General features: G+C 37.7%; 1 protein-coding gene across 4 annotated transcripts in view; it reads right to left on the minus strand.

The window, feature by feature from the left end:
• The window catches only part of tubgcp2 (tubulin gamma complex component 2), a 31,792-nt gene that overhangs the window by 11,686 nt on the left and 1,449 nt on the right, over positions 1-18,657 (minus strand). For 2 of the 4 annotated variants that reach the window (XM_067972591.1, XM_067972589.1), the window contains exons 2-12: positions 17,281-17,439; positions 16,779-16,907; positions 13,157-13,333; positions 11,931-12,090; positions 10,957-11,164; positions 10,520-10,719; positions 9,954-10,143; positions 9,366-9,511; positions 7,603-7,783; positions 5,407-5,587; positions 2,937-3,109 (exon numbers count right to left, since the gene is read on the minus strand). In XM_067972591.1, the coding sequence (XP_067828692.1) occupies positions 2,937-3,109; positions 5,407-5,587; positions 7,603-7,783; positions 9,366-9,511; positions 9,954-10,143; positions 10,520-10,719; positions 10,957-11,164; positions 11,931-12,090; positions 13,157-13,333; positions 16,779-16,907; positions 17,281-17,430 (1,895 nt within the window). In that variant the 5' untranslated portion in view covers positions 17,431-17,439. Of the gene's footprint in view, positions 1-2,936; positions 3,110-5,406; positions 5,588-7,602; positions 7,784-9,365; positions 9,512-9,953; positions 10,144-10,519; positions 10,720-10,956; positions 11,165-11,930; positions 12,091-13,156; positions 13,334-16,778; positions 16,908-17,280; positions 17,467-18,657 lie in introns of all 4 variants that reach the window. The other 2 variants (XM_067972590.1, XM_067972588.1) reach the window with 1 other exon arrangement.

Here is an 18,657-nt window from a genome sequence, read left to right on the forward strand (position 1 = left end):
CTTCCTCCTTCTTTGAATATAGTTCGTCTTTCATGTACAAAATTAATGCTGTACCACCCAACAGGAGGAAAAAAAAGCAACATGGATATTCTTCCTTTAAGAAAGTCATTCATATCATCCCAGGGCCATTTTGACTTCAACTCCAAGCCACGCCGTAGCCTTTTTGACCACAGGCAGCAGCAGAGCAATAATAACAAGTCAAAAGCACAAAATTACAACAAGCAGCTGCAAGCCATACGGTGTTTAAAAAAAGAACCGAAGGCAAGAAGGATAGTCTTTATACGGAGACTCAATTGGATTCAAAGAAGGAGAGGACTGTCACATACTTATTGCATGTAATGTAAAATTCTTCCTCATTCATTCATTTTTACTCCATAAACAAATCACTTATGCCCAATGTATATAACACAATCTCTGAGGCAGGAAACTGATCTAACAGTGAGGCCGGCTTGGAGCAGAGTATTTGTTAGCTTGAGCGGTCAGATCAAGACAATAAAGCTTAATGAAAGCAGATTCATCATTCCAAGTAAATGTCTTGCGGATAGCAATAAGAGAAGCTTTCTATATATTAGGCCATGAAGTGACCATACCTCAAGTAGAATAGTTTCTAACTTTCTCTTTGGTTCTTGACCAACAAGGGATAACAAAAGTATAAATTCTGCCTCCAAAACTGCCAAAACACTTGAAAAGTAATTCAATGTTTGAAGTACTTTGAGAAGCTTGAGAAACATGAAAGTGCTATACAAATGTTTCTTTTTACAATCCAATTTCTCAATTGCTGCTTAGTGATAGAATTTACTTAAGGTTTTTGCTACAAGCAAAATGACAGACTCCCTAGACTGTTGCTGTGCTTACTTTTATTTCAGTATAAAGGGTTAGTGAACCTTATGCATTGGTGCAGATCCACTTCATCTTATTTGATATTAAGTTAAAGCAGTCAAGACACATTTTTAAATACAAGAAATTTAAGATCCTACAAAAACAAATCTGTGAAATGCGTCGAACATAAGCTTATTTAATAAGAGATTGAAATCTCAGGTAGGCATTCACTGCCAAGCTTCCCAAGTACCTTTAATGACCCTGAATTCGATTGAGTATCTGCCAACTGAATTTCCTGCCAGACAGATGATTGCTGGCATATGAATTCTCAGAGCCGGGTGACAGATTCTGCCAGAAAATCAGTCAGAAAGCTGAAATGTCACAGCTTAATGGGTTGCAGTCAAAAAAAAAATCCTGGCAACAGCTCGTGAATCTTTTCCACTGATGTCATGGATTTTAAAAAAAGATGAAGATGCTAATAAAATATCTAAATACCACTGCAATGAGAACTTTGACTAGCCTCAAAGCTACTTCATAATCAATATGACAAATTTAGGAATTTTTGAAGAATCCTTAAGATCTGTGCTAACCCAAATTAAAACCTAAACTGGCTGCTCAGAGACCTTCCAGTCACATAATTCCTTTATCTAGATGTGGTTTGGGTTGTGCATCTCAATTTATTAAGGTGGGCGTGGTTTTTGGGTGCAGACACTTAAATGTTAAAGGTTCTTTAAGTGGATGTTCTAATTGTATGTATTGTCAATTATTTCTTGTGCTGTATAGTACATGTTTAATATCTTGTTGTAAATTATTTAAATGTAAACAAAATTAGACATTTTAGTCTGTACAGATCTGGTTCAGCATATGATATTTTCCATCATTAAACAGACTCAGGACATATTAGAACTCCTACTTAAATTCCAGCGTGCCGTTTATTGTAATCAGGGCTAATTGTTTGACATGGGATGTATTATCTCTACAAGGAAGAGGGCAAAAGATAAAGATTCCAGAATGTAAAGCATATGGATCAATTATGGAATCTGAAATCAGGTTGCATGAAAGTGAAAATGGTGTTTGAAAACTCTGCACAATCAGGCAACACAAGACACAATTGAAGAAAGATTGGCAATATCATACATAACCCCATTCATTTCTCAAACATCAGAATTCTTCACTATTGTATGCCCCCATATTTAATAGCCCATTTAAGAATTGACAGTACCAAACCAAACAAGGCAATTTCAAGTGACATCTAGCTTTAGGTCTTGAACTTGAAACTTTCTGTTGGTGAACTCTTTAAGCTATTCATGCAACATTATATTAAACATTAGGCTTAAAGTAATTCCAACAACATTTGCCTTAACAGTTCTGATCAACTTCCAAATCAATCTTTTAACCAGCAATACTAGATTTTTTGTACTTTCATTTATTTGTACTGGATTTCCTTAGCAGTGTAAAATAATGAAAGAACTTGTATCTGTAGAGTCCTTTATCAGATTTTCAAGATGTACCAAAGCACTTTGCAATCACTTGTTATGTGGGCAAATATAGCAGTCAATTTGTGCACAGCAATATCCCACAAACAGCAAATGAACAGCTGACCAATAATCTCATTTTTGTTAATGTTGGTTGAGGGAGAAATGTTGGCTAAGACACCGGAAGAACTCCTTGCTCTCCTTTGAACATTGCCATGGGATCTTTTATGTCCACTTAAGTAGCCAGATAGGGCCTCTGTTGAATGCATCATCTGAAAGGTGGCACCTCCAACAATGCAACTTCCTCAGTACTGCACTGAATAGTCAGTCTAGATTATGTGCACAAATCTATAGTGAGTCTTGAACTCACAACCCTGGACTCAAGTCAAGAGCACTACCAACTGTGCCAAAATGACACTAGTCGGCTCAGCTCAGTTGCTAAGCAACATTTCTTTTGTAAGGCTGCAGTGAAATTCCAGAAATTAAATTAGATTCTAAGGAAGCACTTATGTTTCCATCATCACCAGAAATCCACACTTCCTATCAGGTTCTATTTGTGACCCAACAAAATAAATAAGCTAAACTAGGAGGACTTTGCTGGTAGGATTGTATGCTGCATTGTAGCTAGACAAGACCAATTACCTATTTATAATCAACGAAAGTGGCCATTTCACAACATAATCAAAGGAGAAAGCTTCCAGGCCGCTAAGAGCAATCTCTGTTGGATCTGCATTGATGATGGCCTTTTCCTGTTTGGTTTCAATAGCCAGAACCCGCAGGAGCTGAGTGATGAGGTCATGTGGCATAAGATTAATCTGCAGAAGAATAAAATCATTATTTAGTTTTATTTACCAGATCCAAATTTGCATTGTCAACTCAAAAAATTGGCAGAGGGAGTCATTTAGGATTTTCGTTAATGCATTGCTTAGTAATATAATTTTAGAATGTGAAAACATTTCTTTTAATAGATTTAAGACTACAGAATAATTAAATGCTTTGGAAAGGTACATAAATACAGTAGATCTCAAACATCTAGGCAGAACCTATATATAAAAAAACAAAAATCCTACTTATTTCATTCCATCTTTGTTTACAACACATACCATAAATTCCTAAAATATTTTTAACAGATGATCAAAGCTGGAGAAAGTTTTTTGGGCTCTAAAAAGCCAGTAAGGGTGAGAAATTTAGAATTAGTGGTTAATTTGGAGTTTAGAAATGTTTGAGGAGGGAGGGAGGGAGGAAGGAAATGAATTAACAGTTATTGTGACCAATTTATTCAGTTACAGTTAAGAATCACAAAAACAGGTCATTCAGCCCATTAAGTCTGTGCTGTTTTCTTCATGAGCCACCTAGTCTTATCCCACTCTCCTGCCGACTTCCTTCAGGATTCCTTTTTTTAAAGCAACTACCCAAGTTTCTTAAAATAATTTATGGGCTCTGCTTCAGCAATGGTTGATGGCAAAGAATGACACCTTCTAATCAACCCTTGTGTAAAGATTGTTTTTCTAACCCCCCCTCCCCCACCCCTTTAATTCTTTTTGCAATTGTCTTAAATTTGTGTCCTCTTATCATTTCTCTAACCAGTAGAAACAATCCATTATTAATCATAACCCTTCATAAAATTGAAAAACTCTTAGGTCACACTGCATCCTACTCAACGTTAGTGAACAATACCCCAGCTTCTCATGTTTCTCTTCATAACTGTAACTCCTCATCCCTGGTAACATCCTGGTTAATTTATGCTGCTCATTTTCAATGTCTTACCTACAATGGGGTGCCAAAACTGTACACAACACTCAAACTGTGGCTTAACGTCTTGTATAAGATCAACATCATCTTCTTGCTTTTGCATTCTATGCATGTAGATGCAAAATCAAGAATTCTATTTGCCCTTATCTACTTGTGTTCCATCTTTAATGGCCTGTGTACCTACACACCAAGGTCCCTCTGCTCTACTACTCGATTTAAAATCTGACCAGTTAAGATGCATTTCCTTTCCCTATTCTTACTTCCAAAATATATTCTGTGGCAATTGTCTTTTACATTGAACTGCATTTGCCACCTATCTGCCCATGTCCTCATCACAATTTTCCATACCCTCCATGCCATCTATCATCAAAAAATTTCAATATTATTCCCTTGATTTCTATGTTTACATTGGAAATGAGTGACCCCAATATTTCCAGTCAGAAAAACTTCCTTTGCCAACTACCCTTTGCTTTCTGCCCTAAATAGAACAAATGCTAAGCCCTATGTATACAAAAGTGAATTCCAATGCATTCCTTACATTAATTGTGGGCACTGTAACACCTGGTCTTCCCAGCAACTAATCCTTAATGTATGTTTGGGTGTGGAACTTGAATTTCTAATCTTAACACAGGACTGGAGTCAGAGACATGGATTAACCATTCTTAGCATGACCTGCTTCAAGATAACCTCCAGTCTTAGTTTCTTGTTAGGGGCTGACAATGCCAAGATCAAGAAGTGGAACAAAACCTATTTAATAGATTTCAATGAACAATATAGCTGAGTTTGGTCTGTGATTAATTGTCCTTCTAGCTTTCCCAATTACGCACTATTACCTGGATGAGAGAATGGACAGCTCACAGACCTCAACAACCTCGGTCAATACCACTAGATAACAAATGAGAGAGTTCCCTCACTTTGACTTTTCTCTGTCTCTCGGGGGAGGAGGGTTGACTGGTTTACTCACTGGGTATACAAGGGGTTTGGCATAAATCACTTGCTAACATTGAGTTTTTAATTCTGGTATATGGGCCATGGAGCGGTTAAAGTATTTGAATCTACAGCTGTCCATCCCTTATTCCAATGTAGACTGTACTCATTTACACAAGTCTCAACATTCCCTGCATGTGTGCCTAGTGACTAAACAGCAATAGTTTATTTTTGGTACAGAAATTATACTGCACTGTTCACAAGGTTAAATTTGTTATAAAGTGCTCCTTATAATCCAGCACATCATAAATTTCAGGTACTTTATGAATACAGCTTTATTCTAAACTCATCACAGTTGAACTTTTTTCCATGACCATTACATTTACAGGAGTTATTTTTAACCCAAGGTTCCATCAGTTATGTTCCAACACACCTTCAAATCATCTTTAAACGGGTCAGTGTTGGCAGTGCTCATTCTCAGTGCTAGTTCCAGCAGGGCTTCCAGTCTGGTGGCAATGATGTCATCCACTGACTTTTTCAGCTCCTCTTCTGTAAGGTCCATGAAGTGGACAAAGAAATCTCCTTGGTCCATCAGAAAGTAGTGTTTTATTGATCTGAAGAATTAATAATCAACACAGCAAGCATTTTACTGAAGAACCATATTGATGAATGCATGCTGATTTTATAGTATGGTACAGCACAATGATAATTAACAAGCATAAAGCCTGACTAAGGAGGATTTAAAATACATTTGGAAGCAATTTACCCAGTCTTATTATGTTAGCACAGAACACGTAATGAAATACAGCTTTTGACAATGTGCAGTAGAATTAATTTGCATCAAAACTTCTTGAGCAATATCACTCATCCCCTACCAGGTCATAATCAAAAGGGCTTCCGAACAGATTCAGCATCACTAGAACAGAGACACAATGGGTAATAACACCAATCAGCACACTGCTAAATTAAGTTAACTAAGTGCCACGTCACAGAGTACCTGCCCGAGCAAATAAGACACAATCAGTTTTCTTCTCTCAAATCCAGACTAATACCACAAAAGCAAGTTTATAAACTCGTAGTTCTTTTCAATATTGCATTTTAACAGTATGTACCTATTAACTGACAGTAAACTAATCTTCCCTGAACTCCCAAAGGTTTCCTCTTTTAAAACACAAATTTTAACTGTATTTTATATATAGGGACTCGTAGAAAATCCTACTGTAACCTGCTTAGTCTGGAAACTGGTTTGGGACAAGTTTAAAATTCGCAAATCATATTAATATTTTTAGTGGGTGCTAATATTGCTTTAATTGGACAGTTAGTACCTACCATCCTGATGGCCTTTCAATCATGATATTTCGTTACGGTAACAGGCTCATGAACAAACAATCCACTGAGCGCTTAAAACTGCTTTTGACAATGAGCCTACCCTGCCCATGGTACTCAGCCGAGTAGAATAATGGGATTTTTTCAGAAGGGAAGAAGTTTTCAAATGTTAAAGCTTAAAGAACACACCGATATTATTCTTTATATCATTATAAAAATTAATTTAATACTGTAACATGCATTTGGTATATGCAGTTAAGGATTGCTATATTGGGGATGTCATTGTAAAACAAACTGCCAGCTATAGTGGACAAAAGAATGTTGCACCAAATAGTCAGTCATAAAGGGATTCTACTAATATAGCTGACTTACACCAGAAACATAAAAATCAAAAATTTGTGTTTGTAAAATGAAATGAACAAACTTCGTATTCACGGTTAATGTTTTAAGGGGAATGTTTATTGGTATTTAATACATTTTTAACACAAATCTATACAATACTACCAAAGAAGCCCAGACATATAGGTCATGCTACCAGGAACCATCACTGCATATTGGATACAAACCACAGGGATTTGGCAAATAGTTTTTCCACCTCCCTGAAAAAGTCACCTCATCAAATGAAGAATGACATTCACCAGGCGCTCTCAGCCAAGAATAGAATGTTTTCCAGTTATACTGTTTGGGTAGAGTGCCAATTGTAACTTTATCTAAAAACAAAAACTGATTTTTTAAAAACTTTCCAAATTTGATTAAACATTATATGGAATAAAAGATGTGACAGTGAGTTTTAATTCCATGCAATAGCTGAACCCATATTTAGTAAAGTTTTTTTCTGACCATATATATTAAACCAGAGCAGAAACGTCATCCCTGCATCGTTGACTCAAACGAACTACAACCTGTTCTGCGGCAAAACTAGTCCAGTGAAATGTTTCTTCATCCCCCATTAAAGGCATTTTCAAGATGGTGACTACTCATTTCTGAGTGAAAGTCCCTTCTACATTTTTAATAGTTTACATGGATAGATACTAAATAATGATACGAGTAGATACTTACCAGGGAACTCTGAAATACACAATTAATTCCATTCGAGGGAATAACATAACACACTAAATGGCTTAGTATTTCAGAGCACCCCCATGGGAGTATTGGCTGTGTAATCTATTAGATTGCACATGCACAGTACAAAGTAGTGCAGTTAAACCAAACTGGGAAATTAATTTTATGACAACCCAAATAATGTAGACAATAAACATAAGGAAACATTTCCTTTTTCAATAAACCATTTGAGGCCTTGTACCTGAGTCGTGCCAGGAGTTCTTTTTCCTTCATTAAGAAGTCTAATAGAACCTTGCTGGCATAGTTGTAAGATTTTTCAATTTGTTCCACATATGCTCGTTCCTTCAGAGTATAGATCACTTCCTTGGCATCAGGACAGGTCACATCACGACCACATTCTCTCACAACATTAAGATATTTTCCTACAAAAAAAAAAGAAAAGTTCTTTACCTTCAGACTGACTGGCCAAAATAAGCCACTTTCACTTGTGTCTTACAGGCCATTCTTTTGACCCTGGGCCATCCAGCCCAGGATGGGGAAAGAATGAATTTTGGAGTGAGTTTGAGAGAAAATAATGATTAAAATATGATCACATAAAATTAAAACAAAGAAAAAAAAATGAACAGAATTCTTGGTTTGTTTGTGCTTTCTTTAAAATGGGAAGGAGGGGGACAGACAGTAAGGGAGATTTTCCATTTCAGAGCTCCTGCAGCACATCAAGAAATTGCACACCCCTAGCCAGTGATTTTCTGTCTGCTCATTTTAATGGAAGGAAAGTTACAGGCTGGGGTGCTCTACCATGTACTCCCGATATGAAACAGAGAATCTCAGTGTGTCTTGGGGGGAAAATACCTGAATTCCAGTAACTTTCGCTGGGGAAAGACTTTCTCTGTTCACTGTTTATAACTGAATTGTAAATATATTCGTTAATAGTGGACAGACACTTTTCTTGTTGCATCTAACCTGAAACCCCATAATGATGGCAAGAGCAGTTTAAGGACATGTGCAATGTTTACCCGTGGCCATACTAGTACTTTGATGCCTTTTTAAAAAAAAGTGCCGAATAGAATTACAATTTATATGGGTTGAATTAATAAAAGGAGCTATTAATAATGCAGGTTACATCAGTGGATCTTGTTGGGACAAGGGAAGGAGGGGATTTTTTTTAAAACTATAGTAGAAATTCATAAAGAGCATGGATCTACATCAGAGAAGGACATTCTAAAATGTAATTTCCTTGGAGATTCTATCAGCATTTTACAACACAAGGACATAAAACAAGTCTTTTCTATTTGCTTATTCAAAGTTTATTAAGTGGAACTAAGCCCAAGGATGAAGTCTGCTCCTAAGGTTTCTTTTTCCAAAAAGGTACATTTTCTCAGTCCCTGCAGTCAAAACCTGCAACTATTTAGTCTTCCTGGTCATCTTGCTGATTCTTTCCTGCTAAGAATTATGGACAAAGGCAACGTTACTGAGGAGTAATACTAAACTTACGTTATGCAACCCCCACCCAGGAAATCTTTCTCTGCAGCAAGATCACATGAACTATCTTTTTACAGAAACCTTGAATTTTCAGTTCCCGAATACAGTGCATTTATAACCTTTTATAAAATTCCCTCTCAATCGAACTCATCCATGTAGGCTGTGTAAAGTATTGTGGTTATACATAAAGGGTACTCAGATGATTTAAAGAGTCCACAGGCAAATATAGCTTGACTGTGCAGCAATTTAACAAGATATTCAGAGCCTGAAAGTGGAGAAAGCGCAACAAATTTAACTCATGACAGTTAAATGGGTATAGCTATAGTGTATTTTTGGTACAGTGGGATTCCTTAATAGAGATACTAAGAAAGCTAGTTTAATTTAATATTTAATAAAAACAAATCAATGAATTCAACACTAGAGAAAGACATATTTAATTGTAAGTTAAACTAATTATACGGTGGCCACATGATGCGAAGGGACAAATAGATAATGGAAAGAGTCCACAAAGTATTGTATTACCTGTACTAAGTATCTTATCAGCCAACTTCTGCAGAAATGAAGGGATTCTGTGCTGGGTGATAGTATACCTCTGATCCCAGTACTTGTCATTGTAATCCTCCTGAATTTTCTCCTTTTGAAGTTCATGTTCCTCCACCATGAACTCACTGTACAACATTAAAGTAAGATTAATTTGTATATTTTTACAATAAAATTACTGTGTTAATCTTAAGATCCAAACTACTCGTCATCAATTAAAATATTCCAAGCAAAACAGATGCCCCATTATTGACTGAGATCACCTGCAATATACAAACAGCATAACCTGTTACCCCATTGGAAAACAATTAAACTGAACACCTCCAAAATCCAGAATTCCCACTCACACTGTGCAGCAACATTTAATCTCCTGGAGTAACATCAGCATCAGGCAGGAGAGGCGAAGTTGGGGAAGAATGACTCCATGAACTGCAGAGCCCAGGAAGGGGTGGGGGTAAAGGGAAGAGAATGGTGCCAGTGGGGAAGGATAGGGAAGAAGAGTGTGAGTCTCAGTACTCAACAGATTAAATGTGATTTTAAAATAACCTCTCGGAGTGGGTAACTGTATACCTGTAAGGATCTTGTATGATTCCCCTGTAGATCCACTTCTCTAAAATTTCAAAGTAAGGAACACTTGCTGCTTTAGTCAGGTAGAGACACAGCTCTTGTGCCTGAGTGTCTCCTGTGTAGTCAAAAGTCCGATCATGGAGCACACTTAGCGTTGATCCTCCCATGCATTCTCCTCTCTCCACAGAAGTAGCTGATACAAAAAAAAAGGGAAATAATGTCCTGCTGAATCAGTTACTAATTAGATTTGTTTGGCTATTATTTCTTTTGCAAAAAGTACTTATTGCAGTTGTTTGTTGCCAGAAAATAAAAATCCTGTTTGATATGGATATTGTCTATATCAGCTATTAAAAGTTTCCATAATTATAAATATTATAGTGTGTAAGCGTAATTTTCTATTTATAGTTGCTGCTTTTTCAGTGATATTTTTAGAAGATAGCAAAACAGGCTAATCTACATGGGTAAATTTTGTCCTTATTTTTCTTCAAAATTTTTAAATCTTGTCTTTACATGGAAATTACAATTATGCCAGCTATTTAAAAAAAGACAAGTGTAACACAAAACAATACCTATTGAAGCCAAAATCTCCATTGTTCTAATGGTTGGCTGAACATAAAACCAAAGTTTCTGTAATGAGAGCAGCCCTTGTCTCTGTAAGTGTTCCAGTTGAGTCACGAGGATCATGTACTCCTTCACGAGTGTCCGCATTGCTGCAGCCAAAGCATGGTTTACCTGACCATGTTCAAAGGAGGACTTATCTTCAATGAACCTGAGCAGACACACAAAGTAGAATTATTAAATACTTAAGAACAAAAATTCACACACACTTTATTTCCACCATAAGTTTCACTGAGGTCTAGCACGTCACAATCCCTTAATCAGTCAAGAGGGCATGACAGTCTGGACTCCGGGCCATTGCTTGAACATCCAGTAAAATCTCAAAAATTTCTGATGCAGAAAGAGGCCATGTAAATATCAGGTCTCCAACACCTTTGAGGTTGCCCACCTGGTGACAGAGGAGTAGCTTGCTGCTATTGGAAGGATTCTATTTACAAGTTCTTTAACAGACATGTCCAATGTGGGATCAACTGCAAAGGATCGACTCTGTCTTCCCATCAATGGTTGGGCTGTGATGTATTTGCCATCTACTCCAATCAGAATGTACAGCAAGTCTTCAACTATCATTTGCTCTTGTGCAGCAAGTGCCACCGTTCCTAATAGAGAGGAGAGGTTTGATATTGAAACAGATATAAGGCAGCGGAGTTCTAATAGTCACAACTAGTTTGTTTTGAAATATTCTGTATTGTGATTTTCTACATGTTGCATCTTAAAAAAGTTAATCTGCATGAGTGCACTTTAGTTCATTGAAACCATTCACAAAACTGTTCAATCTTAAAAGCAAAAAAACATTTTGTATGAAAGAGGAATGGATTTCTACAATATTTAATCTCAGTGAAATTTAGCAATAGATTTAGTCAGCAAAAAGACAATTTATCAATATATTATGCTTGGTCAGGGATTTCAACTAGTCAGAATAAATGGGAAGTTGGTTCAGCACATTAGAGCTCTGCTTGGGTAGAGTATGCTTTTATCTGGAGCTAGCACCTCTGGGAAATTGGGTGATGTTATATCAGGATATGAACGGAGCACATCTTTGCATTACCTACAAGCCTTTTTAATTTTAATATCAGAACAAGTAGTTTGACATCTTTATAAATAACATACTGAATACAAATATATTTATATATAAATGAAGTAAGAATACACACAAAGTGTTTCAGTGCAACATTACACAAAGGCTAAGTATGACTTTACCTATAGTGTATTGATGCCAGTAAGTTAAATAAACTTAGTAACTAATAATTAAAGAATACGGACAATATCTGATGAAATAGCTCTTCTAGTTTCAAATACTCAATTCAGTGTTGAATGAGACTCAGAACAATCAAAAAAAAATCCAATGATGTATACTTTACATACCTATAGAAACTACAGTCTCAGTGATTGGACTGGAGCTGTTTATAAAGTCCCCCAGTAGAGCTGGTCTTTCATATACCCATGGTGGGAAAAATGGGATAATCAGCCCTGGATTTCTCTTGTTGTGCTTGTCACGAAGGAGCTTTCGGACTACTTCAAGCGGCTAGAAATGAAAATTTAAAAATATGAAATATGATTCCATCGACCATAAGCATAATACCGTAACCAGATAAATTAAATGATTACAGAGGATACTTAACATAACTATGAAATGTTACAACAAAACTCCAGAATGTACTACAAATGCCTTCTTCATATTGGGTTAAGCAATATTTTAGTTGACGATTAAATATTTGCTTCTTCTATGTTTAAAATCAGTTCTAAAGCATATCTTTCATTCAGTTTTTTGGGGGGGGACTTCTGTAACAAGAGAGGGGATGTTTTACTTCCTCAGTCATGGAAAACAACTTTCATCTCTCTCCAAAGCTCTTTAAAATCCTGTAAAAAGCTCTAAGTATTAATGAGTGCTCCAAATCCTGTTCACAACGATCTACGTTGGAAAGCACGTATGTGTCGACAGGATCAGAGGCTTGACTGTGATGTCATCCAATGTAAATAACCTGCCGACAGGTCATCTGGGCTCACATGAGGAACAGCTACTTGGACAAAATACCAGAAAGCCGCTGGCCTCCATGGAATCACAGTAAGAGTCAGCACCTTCAGTAAGAGGGGAAATAAGCAGTCTACTGTTGACAATTCAATCATTTTTTGCTCTAGAAAATTTTAAATCATTTAATAATTTGAATTAATCAATGTGAATCATGCAAAGTAGAAAATTCATTCTTTAAAAAATTGAATTATCACATCATTTCAATTAAGGAAAGTAGACTGTAGTGTTTACATATTTAGAGAGAAAAATATCTTGCATAAACTGCAGCTGAAAGCTATTTTTCGCAAATAGATGGGGCATATAATTGGGGGAGTAGCACTGATCTGGATTACCCACTAATGGCAGTACTCTCCGATCCACAATGGCGAAGGGAGAGCATTAACTATTGTGCTTTAAAAACTTTTTAAATAGTGAATTAAATAAATTTAGAAGTGCACAATACTGGTACAGACTCATCACATACTAAAGCTCTAGTTGTTACTCATCTGTACCGGAAGTATGGGAGATCCTATAAATGTACAAGATAGATTAAAGGAAAGAACTGAAGTTCAATCTCTACCTGTTGTGAACTTGAGCCAGTAGTGACACTACCGAGCTGTTTTCGGAGTTCTTCAAGTTCCTGTATAGAGAGCTTGGCAGTAGTTGAAGGGACGCTGAATGTTGCACTACTGCTAGCCAAGACATTAGCTGAATGTTCTGCTCTGTCCTTAGCATTCTGCTGCAAGTACTGCAGAGTCTGCAATAAAGTGAAAGATAAATCCGCTTTTAAGCTTGCAGCATTTAAATATTTATTGAAAACATTCACAACTCACAATTTCATGGCTATAATTGTTAATCAACAGGCCGTGCTAGACAACTTACCTGTCAACATCTTTATGAAACTGAATTGCTGAAATTTCTATCAATTTTTTTTTCAGCAAAAGCTTCTTCCCCGCCCCCCCCCCTTCCCATTTCAATGCTGAGAAAAAACACTGTTACTTATGAATCTGTGCATATAATTTTGTCACAAACAGCAACGGCACGATTTTAACAGTGAAAAATGGGTGGGTTGAGGCAGGGGCATTCAAAATTTCAACCACTTCAGACCTGCTCATTCCCAGTTTTCACCAGGGCGAGATGAGGGGTGGGCAACCAACCCATTCCCAGGAGGCGGGTTGGGCCTTATAACCTTTCAAGGAAGTTGAAGCCTCCTTTCTCCCCACAGTTTCCGATTTCAACACCGGGGTGTTGGGGTGCGGAATTCCTTGGCCTCCTCTTTTACGCCTCGTGAAAGGAGGCAAAAAAGCCCGAGACTAACAGGTAGATGCCTTTCTGGCAGAACTTGCCGGCCAGGAGGAGCAGGAGTGTTTCCCCCAGGCCCAACAAGCCTACCTGCAGTAACCCCCCAATGACTGCAGATCCCCCCCCCTTCCCCGATTGTGGATCCCCGACCCCGATCCTCCCCCTGCAAATGATCGCGGACCCCCGACCCAGATCCTCCCCCCACAAATGATCGCGGACCCCCTGACCCCGATCGCCCCCTCAACGATCATGGACCCACGATCCAGACATCCCTCCCCGTGACTGACCCCTGACCCCCGATCCCCCCCCCCCCATAACTGACGACCCCTGTGCCAACCCATGCCTCCACCTCCCCCCCATCCATTCAATCAAAGACTTACCTGAACACGTCCTCTACCTGGCTGCTCTCCCGTCCGACGGAGGCCAGCCCGTCAATTAGGCCGGTCAGTCGGACGGCAAACCAACAAAGAAAAAGACGTCCTTACGTCAAAATCATAAGGACTTCCGGGTTTCCCGTCCGCAATTTGACCCCTCACCCCCTTCCCAGCTCCGGGTCAAAAACATGCCCCAAGAGTATAAAGAAATCTGCCCAGTTAAATAATTGTTATAGAATGAAATTGAAAACCCTTGATGCCTTGAAAATAAATTTTCTTCATAGAAGATTTCAGTGTAATGAAAAATGAAAAGATTAAATTTCCACATTGTCCCACCAAAATTATACAACAGGAATGACTACAACAACAACAACTTGAATTTATATAGTGCCTTTAACATAGTAAAACATCCCAAGGCTCTTCACAGGAGCATTATTAAAAAAATTTGACACTGGCCACCTAAGGAGCTATTAGGGCAGGTGACCAAAAGCTTGGTCAAAGAAGTAGGGTTTAAGGAGTGTCTTAAGAGGAGGAGAGAGATAGAGAGGGAATTCCAGAACTTAGGGCCCAGGCAGCTGAAGGCACGACCACCAATGGTGGAGCGATTAAAATCGGGGATGCACAAGAGGCCAGAATTGGAGGAGTGCAGAGATCTTGGAGGGTTGTGGGGCTGGAGGAGGTTATAGAGATAGGGAGGGGCAAGATCATGGAGGGATCTGAAAACAAGAATGAGAATTTTAAAATCAAGGTGTTGCAGGACCGGGAGCCAACGTAGGTCAGCGAGCACAGATGGGTGAGCGGGACCTTGTGCAAGTTAGGATACGGGCAGCAGAGTTAGCAACAACTGTTGATAGGCTGGCATGCTAGATAACAAAAATAAAATTACCCACTTAAAACCTGGTTGGAATAATAAAATGTAGTCTACATGATGAAAATGCCAATCTTTTATGAAATAAAAACAGAAAATGCTGGAAACACTCAGGTCAGGCAGCATTGGTGGAGAGATGCTGAGTGACCTGCTGACTGTTTCCAGCATTTTCTGTTTTTATTTCAGATTCCCAGCAACTGCATTATTTTGCCTTTTCCATACTTTTATATGAGTTTCACAAATTTTTATTTGCATTTTGCCCAGCACAAAATACTTTCTATAGAGAGAATCAAATTCAATTTGACTTTCCAAAATGGAATTCCACCCTCAGCAATCTAACAATGTCACACAACAATATGCCATTGTATTAAGATAGGATAATTTAATCTGGTTTATCTGTGTCACTGTAACAACTTATATATCTATATAGCACCTTTAACATAGCAAAATGTCTAAAGGACTTCACAGTTGGGTATCTGAGAGGATTTGTGGGAGAGCACAAGAATTTTGAAGTCTAAACGACGAGGGACAGACAACCGATAGAGTTCAGTGAGTGAAATCGGTGAGGTTGGATAGAGTAATAAAATAATATCAATAGGAAATGTGGGTGAGGCAAATATAATAAAAGGTTGAAGATTAGAATATTGGATTTGTGTTAAAATTCTAAGTAATTTTGATTTTTAGGTTTCCTGGTCTGCTTTAACGTTATGGCAGTTTGTTCTAGTGAAAGAAATGGAAACATGGAATTTAATTTACTGGAGTGACCTAAAAACATCCATGACCACTGACTGACTACAACTGCAGACAAGAACAATTGTTGCAAGTCACCAGCCTCAGTTTGACAAGTATGGGTAATAAAAGTGCTGAGACAGTGACACAAAAAGCTACACAAGCACCATCTGTAAAATTGGGTGGGTCACAGGGAGCCACATGTCGATGCCACAAACTGTAGGAAAATTAATGCAAATTCCCATAGATATTTGGCAAAGCTACCTATGATTAAATTAATTCAGTAAGAACTGGATTTTCTCTGTTGGCAGTGACTCTGATCAGGCTGCTAGAATCTACACTGTCAGGAACAAATTTTTTTTTGTTGAAGTTTATGATTTTTCAACCAGATACAGCCTTCTGATCAGAAGTCAGATGAAAGAAAGAAAAATCTCAGAACACCTGTCACCACAGTTCACTGTGTCCCTGGCACTCAAACAGGTAAGTGGACAAGCAGGCAATGTTTAGCCAAACTAACATGAACACTGCTTGGGGAGGAGGGGAGACTCTTTTGGAGCACTCCATGTAATAACTAACAGATTGTGGAACTGAGTGCACTGAATAAACCATGATTTTGTTTCTGCTCTGGTGCATTATCAATTTGTTTTAAAGTTAACAGTTACCTGAAGGAAAACCCTAGCTCCCTTCCCGCTGTGCTCCACTGCACAGCACGCAATGGAACCATGCTACATATCACAACTGGATTCCAAACCTCTGAGCAATGTCACAGGAGGTTAGCCAGGTAAGTTTATCAAAAAGATTTCAATAACCATTTCAATAAAAGTAATGCTAATAAACAGACAGATCGATAATATAAAAAGGTGTCAATTTTATAGACTATGGCATTAAATAGCTCAGAAAGACTGAAAATATATTTAAAAACTCATTACCTCTTTATCTTCAGTAAGTTTTGATAATAGGTAAACCAGTGGATCCACGTTCCGAACATTTTTCGATTTCAGCTCATCGTATTTCCTGAGAAATTCCTCTGCCGTTCTTGAAAACTCAGCTATTTTTACCTAGCAAATATAACAAAAAATGCTTTGCTTTTAAGCAACATATACAAAGCAGCATTCTCTGCTCCCTCGCTCTCCATCAGTCCTGCAGCCTTCTCCCCGGCCACTACCAATGCTGCCCTTATTCAGCCACAGACACGTTTGTCAACGTCAGCCAGCTGAAAACCCATCTAATTTCCCCTTCTAACTCCCCACAAGAAATACCTAGCCTCTGTTCAGCAACTCCCAGACTCCACGCAGTAGCAGTGTACACAGGTGTTCAAATCTGTAATATTACTTCATCACCCCTCTCCCCAATAAAATGTATTTTAAATACAGCAATTCAGGTTATTAGAAAGTGAAGCAGATAGTTCAGGATCCATGTCGGACACACTACCTTTGCACTGTGGGAAGATACAGTGGTTGTGACGTATGGAGTTCTATTTTTCTGAAGGAGATCAATGTACACTTCAGCTCCATCGCCACCACGAACTCGAAGCAAACTGAGCAGCTCATTGACATCATGATGGATTCGGAATTCACTCATGATTCTTTCCTGTGTTAACAAGAAACTGTAAACGTGCTGAAAAAAATCCAAATAATTTCATCACCATATCATAACTGTAACCTTCAATACATCTAAGTACAGTATTTTACAGCCAAGTATTCATGAGGCTAGTTTTCATTGCCCCAAGAAACCTGTCCAAAACAAAGAATTCAGAAAACTAGGGAGAGGGCAGATGTGACCAACAATAAAATATTGCAATGTTCCAAACTTTGTATTTAAAGATACCACTCAGTTCTCTTAACTCAATAAATATTTTTTTTTCAATTTTCCATAGGTTATTTAAGAATAGGCGAAGTGTTGTCTGAAACAAAGGATTTATAAAGTCAAGAATGTTCAGATAAGAATCACAGCTTAGGGGAGCCATTTCTCAGATCTATGTCTATGTAGACACATTACCAAGTTACACCTAATCCCTACGATATATGAACAGGTTGAAAATTCTCACTTATAATTTTCACAAAAGATTTGTATGAAAGCAGAATGGTTCAGGGGCAATAAATTACAGATGTGTCTCAAGACTAACTTTCAACAAGAGTATGAAACAAAATTACCTGTGAACGTTGTGGCAAGCAAATTGTCGCTAACTGTGATATTTAAAGAACATTCACTGAGTTGAAACGAAACATCCCTAATTCCCACTATATTATTCATTAGGTATATAGTTAACTACAAATTTAGCAGTTAGGGCTAGCAACTCTCCACATGCAGATAACAGCTTAAAATCAAATGCATGTTGTAGGAAAAGAATCCAAGAAATAGAGCTTTTCCTAACTTTTCAGTGAGACAAGCTTTTTATTTTGGAACCACAAAAACCACTAGTACAAATTACTAATCTGAAGATCAGTTTCTATAGTCCATATTTTAACAATAAAGAAAGAACATCTCTGAGCCACTAACTTGTACATAGATCACAACTACTGTAACCACCGACGTTTGAACTTTGTGACACATATTTAGGAATGGAACTGAAAAAAATCTACACCTGTCTAGAAATACATTTAATGATAATATAATCAGTTATTTAAACTAAGCTGTAGAGAGATATACTAACTGATAGTCACAAAAGAACTTTAAAAAATATTCTTGTTTGGAAATTAGCCGAACAATGATAATATTTAGTTGCTGGCCGATTTGCACATTAATAACGGCGCGTGTCATTCAGATGCCGTTATTTTTTCAGCAAAATCTGGGCCATTATAAATTGAC

Source organism: Heptranchias perlo, chromosome 36, assembly GCF_035084215.1.
Source record: "Heptranchias perlo isolate sHepPer1 chromosome 36, sHepPer1.hap1, whole genome shotgun sequence".
NCBI lineage: Eukaryota > Metazoa > Chordata > Chondrichthyes > Hexanchiformes > Hexanchidae > Heptranchias > Heptranchias perlo.